Source organism: Sinocyclocheilus anshuiensis, unplaced genomic scaffold (genome assembly GCF_001515605.1).
Source record: "Sinocyclocheilus anshuiensis isolate Anshui unplaced genomic scaffold, SAMN03320099.WGS_v1.1 scaffold260, whole genome shotgun sequence".
Taxonomy (NCBI): Eukaryota; Metazoa; Chordata; class Actinopteri; order Cypriniformes; family Cyprinidae; genus Sinocyclocheilus; species Sinocyclocheilus anshuiensis.
In genome coordinates this window covers 1,610,112-1,619,975 of record NW_015557134.1, presented here as the reverse complement: position 1 = coordinate 1,619,975, position 9,864 = coordinate 1,610,112, and the positions used below count along the sequence as shown (strand labels likewise).

The 9,864-nt window shown below is 38.9% G+C and overlaps 2 protein-coding genes across 2 annotated transcripts in view; one reads left to right on the top strand and one right to left on the bottom strand.

Moving 5' to 3' along the window:
• The window catches only part of LOC107678024 (exportin-7), a 26,491-nt gene extending 19,925 nt beyond the window's left edge, over window positions 1-6,566 (top strand). The window contains exons 21-28 of the mRNA XM_016473126.1: window positions 2,505-2,612; window positions 2,708-2,790; window positions 2,924-3,138; window positions 3,242-3,380; window positions 3,533-3,693; window positions 4,456-4,554; window positions 4,803-4,930; window positions 5,167-6,566. Of these exons, the coding sequence (XP_016328612.1) occupies window positions 2,505-2,612; window positions 2,708-2,790; window positions 2,924-3,138; window positions 3,242-3,380; window positions 3,533-3,693; window positions 4,456-4,554; window positions 4,803-4,930; window positions 5,167-5,260 (1,027 nt within the window). The 3' untranslated portion in view covers window positions 5,261-6,566. The remainder of the gene's footprint in view (window positions 1-2,504; window positions 2,613-2,707; window positions 2,791-2,923; window positions 3,139-3,241; window positions 3,381-3,532; window positions 3,694-4,455; window positions 4,555-4,802; window positions 4,931-5,166) is intronic.
• Window positions 6,567-7,915: 1,349 nt separating this feature from the next.
• Window positions 7,916-9,600, bottom strand: LOC107678025 (protein PBDC1-like). The gene is made up of 6 exons (XM_016473127.1): window positions 9,504-9,600; window positions 9,015-9,080; window positions 8,848-8,907; window positions 8,531-8,671; window positions 8,339-8,450; window positions 7,916-8,227 (listed from the first exon to the last, which is right to left on the bottom strand). The coding sequence occupies exons 1-6, from the start codon at window positions 9,588-9,590 to the stop codon at window positions 8,109-8,111; spliced, it is 585 nt and encodes a 194-aa protein (XP_016328613.1). The 5' UTR covers window positions 9,591-9,600; the 3' UTR covers window positions 7,916-8,108.
• Window positions 9,601-9,864: the final 264 nt, after the last annotated feature.

Here is a 9,864-nt window from a genome sequence, read left to right as displayed (position 1 = left end):
TAGTTGCTATTGTCCAAGTCATTGATGTTAATCAAGCAACAAAAGAAAGACAGAAAATCACGCACTGCTTTTGACTGAAAAACCTTAGTAGCCCTAAAGATTATCTAAATTTATTTATAGAAATAAATGTCTGCTTGAAAGAATGAAGAATATGGTAAACAAGTTGCTATAAATAATGCATAATTAGCCTATATAACCATTGGTATTTCATTAAAAAGAAGACCATGTTCTTGTTCTTTATGAGAACTTGAAGTGGTTTTATTTAATTTTAACATAAAGACATGTTGTGTGTCACTGCAGTTAAATCGGTGTCTATCATGATAAAACCTTAATATCAAACCTATATAATGAGTTTGGGTGTGTGTGTGTGGAGCTGAGAACTGACTACTGATTGTTCTAGTTTTGTCTGTGAAGAATGTGGCGAAATCATCAGCTGTTATAGAAGTGGTGGGAGGTGGTGGAGGGGGACAAGAGTAGAGAATTTAATGTTTTGAAGAGGTTACGTGTGTCTGTAGCACTGTTAATCTTGTTGTGAAAATATGAAGATTTGGCAGTATGGACTTGAGCAGAGAAAGATGAAAGCAAAGACTGATACATACTCGGGTCAGACAGATCTTTTGATTTGTGCCATTTTCTCTCTGCTGCCCTGAGTTTGGACCGATGCTGCTGGCCTGGAGGAGAGAGGACATATATTGTCTAGACAAGAAGTTAAAGTAGAGCATAAAGTGTCAGTTGCTGTCCAGAGATGAGAAATGGGTAGGTGAGGGAAGAGAGGAAGACACTACCGAGGAAAGATAGGAGGGTGAAAGGGAGTGCAGGTTTCATCTAAAAGTAACAGGTAGAGGGGTTGGTGGCACACAGGTAGGAAGATGTAGGTTAAATGTAATGAAGAAATGGTCAGAGATGTGTAGGGGTTTTACCAAAATGTTGGTACAGTACAATTGCGTGTGTAAATTAAGTCAAGTTGGTTGCCTGATTTGTGAGTGCTTGTAGTGGTAAGGCATTTGAAATCAAATTAAGCTAGGAGTGAATGGAAGTCTGCAGCATAAGGCTTGTCCAGATGAATGTTAAAGTCGCCAAAGACTAAAAGTGGACTGCTATCCTCCGGGAATGAGGACAGCAGACCATCTAGCTCTTCTAGGAAGGTGCCTAGGAGGCCAGTAAATTACCACAACATGGAATTTTATAGGAGCTGTTACAGTAATCGCATGAGATTCAAATTAGCTATAATTGCATAGGGGAGAGTGGGTTGAGTATTTGCGATTGTTAGAAATGAGCAGACCAATGCCCCCACCCCTTCCAACCCGACGAGGGGTGTAAGAGAAAGAGAAGTTCTGGACGAATCCAGGTCTCAGTCAAGCCCAAGATGCTGAGTGTAGATTGCAAAGAAAAAGCAGAAATTAAGTCAGCTTTGTTGACAACTGACTGACAATTCCAGAAACCCACAGAAAAAGAAAGGTGCAGTAGAAGATGTACAGATAGGATGCAGGTTAGCAAGATTGCATTGCCGTCTGCGAGTGATGTTAGAGCGTTGTTACGAGACAACCGGAATGTATTGAAAACACATGATAGAGGTGGAAGGGAGAGGACAGACAGGAGTGTGCAAAGGGAAAAAAGTAAAAAAAAAAGTACTTAAGTGCGTCGCCCGGTTTCGGTAAAGTCATGCAGGTAAAGTCGCAGGTCTTTACACTCGTAGGTCTTCACACGAGGGCTGAATGCTTCCGCTGACGCTTCCGCCTCAGCTGACAGACAACAAACAAATACACAGCCACCCGACACTTCAGATAAAACAGCTGTGGACGCCTTGTTAAATTAGCACACCCAAAAGCCTATAGCAGGGCAATTGCTCAAATCGAAACTATAAAGTTCGCACTTAAGTGCAGGAATGGAGCAATATAAATAACAAAAGCTCCTTCTTAGCCGACGGCTATTACTTTATACAAAGTACAACGGAAAATGGCAGTAGAAATAGCTAGAGAACGAAATAAACCTTAGCAGCAAGTAACAATTTAAACAACAGATGCAGAAACAAAGTATTAAGCAAACACTCACGCGCTCCCGCCTGTTCTGCTGACTGACTTCTCCCAAAACAAAAATTAATTATGTGTTTGTTCTCTTTTTATTTACATTGTTTTTATTTGTTTAGTCGTTTATTTTTGTGTAATTGTTTTTTTTATTTGTGTAGTTTTTTTTTTCCATTTAATTGTTTTTATTTTTGTTTTTTGTTTTGTGTGTGTGTGTGTGTGTGTGTGTGTGTTTAATTTTGTGTAATTTATTTGTGTTTGTTCACTTTGTTTTTGTTTATTTATTTATTTTGTAATTTGTGTGTTTATTTGTATTTGTTTGTTTATTTATTAGTTTCTTAGTATTTTTGTTATTTAATTATTTATTACTTGTTATTTTCTTAATTTTAAAACAAACTTATAAGTAAATTATATAAAGCTAATCTCTTAGGTCAGTTCAGACTGAATGCCAATTTTAATGTGTTCCTTAATGGATCTTAGTTACCCCTCTTACATGCCCATTTTACAGAGGGCAATAGAGCTCTGGTACCATGTACCTGCCTGCACCACACCAGTCCTCAAACTCATGGCTGAGCTCGTCCACAACAGGTACGCAATGTTACATCTTGCACATGTCTCTGAGAGCTGAGTTTTAAATTTATGTATGTTCTCTAACTTAAAGTATGGGTTTTTTTTACATGAAGGTCACAGAGATTACAGTTTGATGTGTCCTCACCAAATGGAATTCTGCTGTTCAGGGAAACCAGCAAGATGATTACAACATATGGTACAAACTCTGCTATAATAACCCAGTTTTTATATTTCAATCAACTGTTCCTCTGGCATGTTGTAGAATTATTAAATCTGAAGAACTTTAATTGAATAATCATTGTACTAGTATTGTCTTATTTCTCTTAAAGGGAATCGGATCCTGACACTGGGTGAGTTGCCAAAAGATCAGGTGTACGCGCTGAAACTGAAGGGAATCTCCATTTGCTTCTCCATGCTGAAAGCCGTATTAAGCGGCAACTATGTCAACTTTGGCGTCTTCCGGCTGTACGGCGATGATGCCTTGGACAACGCTCTGCAGACCTTTATTAAGCTGCTCTTGTCCATCCCTCACAGTGACCTGCTGGTAAATATCAGCTATCAGCATCAGGATTGTGTCCTTCAGCATTGAGATTGGTTGATTTTTTTGGGGGGGTTTTTTTTGGGTTGGTTTGTTCTTGTTCTTGCAGGACTATCCAAAGCTTAGTCAGTCTTACTACTCTCTTCTGGAGGTGCTAACCCAAGACCATATGAACTTCATCGCCAGCCTGGAGCCTCATGTGGTCATGTACATCCTGTCCTCCATATCAGAGGGGCTCACAGCACTTGGTAAGGACCTCCTCTTCAGCTTATGAATTTTCTTTTGTGTAGCATCATTGTTTTATACTTTTTTAATCTCAGAAACCCTCCTGCAGTTCCATCATGGACCCCTGGGTGTTTGTGAACTTTTGAACCTGAACTTTCAGTTTGTCTCCTCACAGACACAATGGTATGCACTGGTTGCTGCTCAAGCCTGGACCACATAGTTACTTATCTATTCAAGCAGCTGTCACGCAGCACGAAGAAACGAGCGGCGCCCATGGCCCAGGAGAGCGACCGCTTCCTTCACATAATGCAGCAGCACCCTGAGATGATCCAGCAGGTGAGCTGAGGCTTTGAAAGACCTGAGATTTAAAAAATAAAATGGTTAAAACATAAATTAAAACTTTTTTTTTTTTTTTTTATAATTTAGTGTTTCATCATATTTAAAGCGTTAGAGGAACTATAAATAAAAAACTAAATAAAAAATAACTTTTTTCGTGTATGTCTAGGGCTGGGCGATTAAAAAATATATAACGATAGTTATCACGATATGATTTTTCTCAAATCTACAAATCGCCATCATTTGCCATGGATTTACTGTAGTAACAGTAACTGCACCATGGTGTTGTGGCAGAAATGTGGAATATTCATATTGAATTATTATATTATTAATGTAGACATGTATTAAATGTATTAGTGAAGTAATGGAATATAATTACAGTATTTTTTTTTATTAATCTATAGCGTTTGTGCATTTATACTAAATGCATTTAGGCTACTGTTTTTCATACAAATACCTAGAAACCAGAGCGTTACATTTTTACCATGAGATTTTAACTGTGGTTATCATGATCTAAATGTTTGCTACTATGAAAGACCGATGGTTAAGTTTAATAGAAGTAAAAATCTGCCTTTAAACTTGAAAGAAATAAAGATTTGAAATTTATCATGATAATTATTGATATGGACTGATATAAATAAAAAAATTATCGTGATAATTTTTTTGGACATATCAGCCCTATGTATGTCTATCAAACACCGTTACATTTTGAAATGTATTGGAGATACTTAATCTGACAAGAGTTCTCACAATCTTATCCAGATGCTGTCCACAGTGTTGAATATCATCATTTTTGAAGATTGTAGGAATCAGTGGTCAATGTCACGACCACTGCTTGGCTTGATTCTACTCAATGAGAAGGTATGAGACAGAATATAGAAGATTTTGGTTTTTTTAAAGCTCACAAAGGCTGCATTTCTTTTAATCGGAAATACTGTAGAATAGTAGTCTTGTGAAATACTCTTACAATTTAAAATAACTGTTTTCTATTTGAATGCATTTTAAAATTCATTTGTGTGATGCAAATCTGAATTTTCAGCATCATTACTCGAGTGTCGCGTGATCCTTCAGAAATCATTCTAACATGCTGATTTGCATTGGGGTTGTAGTATTTTGCAGATTTGAGGAACAGCATTGTGAACAGCCAACCACCAGAAAAGCAGCAAGCCATGCACTTATGCTTTGAAAATCTCATGGAGGGCATAGAGAGAAACTTGCTGACCAAAAACAGAGACAGGTAATTTGATTTCCTGAGAATCCCAACGAACTTTGCATGTACGTTTTTTGAAGTGGGTGTTCTGTTAGAAAAGATTGATTGAGCCCATTTAATGGCATTTCTTAGTGCGAGCCATCTCATATTCCTTAACTGTAAGTTTTAGAGTAGTAAACTAGACTATATTATTTATTTATTTGCACATATATGTAATATATAGTATACATTTTTAGCGAACTCACTTTGTCTTGTTTTCGCAGGTTTACACAGAATCTTTCAGTATTTAGAAGAGAAGTCAATGACTCCATGAAGAATTCCACATACGGGGTAAACAGCAACGATATGATGAGCTGACATTCCATAGAGCACCAGGCCCCGCCCACGTGGCCCGGTCCCAGCCTGTACTCCCACCCTCCCCTGGCCCGGCTGCCGGGGGACCACCGCTGCGCAAACCTCCCACTCCCCAGTCCCTAACAATACCCAATTACCTCTCTCCCTTCACACCTCCTCCCCCCACCCCTTTTTATATATATAAATATATATATACACATATAAATATATACATATTTTAAAGCCAGTTTCTAGAGGTCATTCTCCTTGACCATTCTCTTGTCATTTGGGGCTCAAAGTCCAAAGAGAGAGAAGGGGGTACGGCTGGGGAATGGGTTTGGGGTGTGGGGCGGCACCAGTGTGGACTCTATAGAGTGGGCGGCACACCCGAACCGCTCGGAGGGACGATGGGAAGTGGGAGTCTGAGTGTGTGTGTGTGTGTGTGTGTGTGTGTGTGTGTGTGTGTGTGTGTGTGTGTGTGTGTGAGCATGAGAGTGTGTTTGAGAGCATGTTTGTGGGAGGAAGGGTTAGGATGAGCTGGTATACATAGTGCTCTGCTTTTGCCTGCCTTGTATAGAAACACATAAGGAAAAAAAAAGTGTACATTTTTTTCATAACATTTTCAACAATGTTTATAATGATTACGATTTAAGACAAATAATGAGTGTGATTGAATACTTTTTACAGTCTAGTAAGTTAGTGCAACTGTGCTGAAGTGTGGGTTTGTCTGTATGGAGAGAGTGGTTTATATCTGGGTGACGATGTGGGATTGAGGCGCGAGTGTTAGGATTGACACCTGTCCACAGAGGGGGCGGGATGAAGCGTCGAATAGGATCACAAGTTGTACATTTATTAATTTTCCCCCCTCGAATTGACTCTATGGAACACAAACGGGAGCTATGTAAATACACAAAACCTCTTGCGTTAACGTTTTCAGAAGGAATACCGTTTTCCCTCAAATCTTGGGCATGATGAAGTCAGTCTTACGTCAACCTTTAGGTCACATCCCCACCACATCCACCGTCACCGAGAATGTTCTTAGATCTGCTCATCGCCGGCCTGGGAACGGTCCCAAAACCACCCCATCCTCGTGTGAAATTCATCAGAGAACGCAAGCATAACCTTTCCCCTTTTGTCTCTGAAGGGTTCGATCATGTCGTCTGTGGATTTGATTAGATAAAGTGACTTGGTTGTGGTGAAGTTGCTCTCTGAGCTTTCGTCAAACTGTTTTCCCTGCATTTTTAATCTCACAGGCTTCCAGTCTCTCGTGGCTTTACTGTTGATCTGGCGTTCTTCGTTAGTGGAGCCTATAGAATGTAGCCGTGTCCTTCAAAAAAAGAGCCTGGTACTCAAATCATTGTGACAGGATCACTTTCGACAGTTGTCTCTAGCTTTAACCCCGTTGTATTTTATTTTTTTCTCGTTCTTCTCTCTGAATTCCAGGTTTATTTTTAATAACAGAAAATGCATCAGAATATGGTAGATTTAAGGCACAGAGGCCGAATGGAGTATAATAGCAACTTGTGCTGCTAACTGTTTGTGAAGAACTAGCTCATCTCTTAACCATGTCCAACACTCATGGATGTTCACTTTCTTTTCTTGGTTCCCTGATGTGAATGTGTTTTTTGGCGACTGTGTGTTGGGTCCATTGAGTGATAAGGTTAGCTGGTTGAATTGTTTGTTTGGATACTCAAATCATTGTGACAGGATCACTTTCGACAGTTGTCTCTAGCTTTAACCCCGTTGTATTTTATTTTTTTCTCGTTCTTCTCTCTGAATTCCAGGTTTATTTTTAATAACAGAAAATGCATCAGAATATGGTAGATTTAAGGCACAGAGGCCGAATGGAGTATAATAGCAACTTGTGCTGCTAACTGTTTGTGAAGAACTAGCTCATCTCTTAACCATGTCCAACACTCATGGATGTTCACTTTCTTTTCTTGGTTCCCTGATGTGAATGTGTTTTTTGGCGACTGTGTGTTGGGTCCATTGAGTGATAAGGTTAGCTGGTTTGATTGTTTGTTTGGATGTCTGCTACATATAGTGTAAGCATTGTGACTGCAAAATAAACATCATTGGTTTGTACTAGTATGTGCACATTTTGTGATCGCAACATTAGACCAAACAGTCGTGGTTTTCAAGTCGACATGAGGTCAAATTTGAACCTTTTTGTAATAAACACTCCTATTCTTAAAAGCAGCAGGGTTCCCAAGGTCATTGATTTACAGGAAATTCCAGGTTTTCTAAGTCGTGGAAGTCTGTAGTGAATGGAATCTGCTCAACAATGTTTTATTGGATGGATCTGAGTTTAGAAGTGATGCCTGTTGATGCAGTAAAAGTTCAGCAAAAATGCTAAATAATGACAAAATGTAAAGAAAAAGTCAATATTGGGATACATCAGGATGTTCTCAAAGGTGAACTTTGAACTTCAGCCTCCACATCCCATCGAAATCCTCCTCAAAAGCGGGTTCTGAGAACCATCAAAAAAATTGTTCGTCCATGTTGGGGTTTAATTTTTTTTAACAATGCCATCTATTACTTAAGAGTTGTGCTTTGTTGAAAATCCTGATTCACTCAAATTGACAACATATTGAAAAAATAGGTTGCAAATGCAATTTTGTCTTTCAAACCACAGCAATTCTAATTACAGTACAATCAAATCACACAATACAGAAGCAGTTTTTTCAGTGGGAATTATGTACTGTTATTTATTAAACAAAAGGTGCCACACATTGCAGGAAAATCAAAATCTTTTACACATTTACATAGTGGGAAAAAATAAGTAGGACATTTAACATGTTTCTCCACTGTTGAGCTTTATGTGAAGAAAGATCACCTCTACATCAAGAAGGCCAGTTCAAATAGTAAGCTGTTATGATTGGCTCTTATCTTTCTTCTGTTGTTTGGTTTTTGAATTGGCATTGTGGACAAAGTCATTGTTTCCTTCTCTGTTTCTCGCAATCTCAATGGCATAAAACTGGATTCTGGTCGCTGAAATGAAAATGGAGGGGAAAATTAGGCTTTTTGTTCTTAATCTGTTTCCTGTGCACTTGTATGATGTGTGTAAACTACTAAAAGAAGTGAACGTGTGGCATCACATACCAAATATCGTGTTCACCTCCGTGTAGTCCTTTTGACAGTCTAGACGTAATAATGTACCATAGTTGAAGTCTTCTACAACTCCTTCAAACTGGTTACAAAAGGGCCTCCATTTCTGGAAAAAAATTTAAAGATGGCTTGACCGACTCGTCATGAGTGAAATCAAAAATTAAACATCAGAGTGACGTCACGCACCTCTTTAGCATCCGCTGACTTCAGCAGCTCTGGGTCCAGAACTTGAATACTAAGGTCAGGAAATGCTTCCCGGAATTTAGTGTATATCTGCTCGTCTGATTTTGTTAGTTTTAGAAACTTGGGATCAACTGAGGAAATAAGCTGTAGAGAAATAAACCTGTCAATGAAGCTGGACATTTAAGCCAGTGGTTCCCAACCCTGGTCCTGGACATGACATGCAGAACGTGCAGTGTTGAGGTGCCTCCAGGACCAGGGTTGGGAACCACTGATTTATGGGATCCAACTGACAGGACAGATTGTGACACTCATTCACTTACATTATAGTAAACTTCTGCGTGATTGTAGGCTTTCATAGCCCACATTACTTCCAGTTGGGCCTGATGGCAAACATACAGTATGGTTAGTGTTTTGAAGTGGGGATACTTTTACAAATATTTAACTTATTTTCTTATTCATTTGCAAGTATCAAAACATCCCAACTCACATCATTTCCATACGCCTCTGCTGGAAGAGAGAGCGCATGCGCAGCCGCAGTGGCTCCCTCTACCCCCTGTTTATTAAAGACAGAAATACTCAATTCAGTGGAAAATTGAACATTAAAGTGTATTAATAAATCTAATACGTAAAACCCGTGTCGTTAAAAACAAACGCTGCCTCAAGAGACTAACGAAGAACTCATGTATTCATCAACGCTGTCAAGTACCCTTTTTATAGTACTACCTAAGCAATTTAAAACTGGATGAGTATAAATATCAGTGATGATTAAGGAAATTATTTCGTTATTTTTGCCATATGCCCACAACATGCTTGTTAGCATGCAGGCTAACTAAGATATATAACGTTAGATGTATTACTCTGGGCTCTGAACGGTTATGAAAATTCGCTATATGAGAGCATCGGTTCAATAAAATACTATCACGTTATCATACAGTGCCTTGTGTTTGTTGATAAGTTAAAATAACTAACTGCCTACCAGAGATGCAAGAACATCCCCCGTGTCCATGCTGACGCCTTTTGACCCGGATGAGCTACAAACACGTCCTGATGACAGACAGGTCATGTGATTTAAATGCGTTGTGTTGTTTTCGGTCTGCTGTTCAGATCAGGTATTGCTCGCAGCGGAATTGATTTAAGAAAAAGGTGAAAAAATAATGACAAGAAAATGCATTTATATGATGGAATATAAAATGAAATGGCGAATAGTGCGACTGTGCCCTCTAGTGGTTAAGCTCTGTTACAGATCTCGTTGGTTTTTGTGAAAGTATTTTATTTTCTTGTCCAGTTAAATGTTTTATCTTGTGTAGAGGTGTCATATGTTGGGGGGGGGGGGGGTT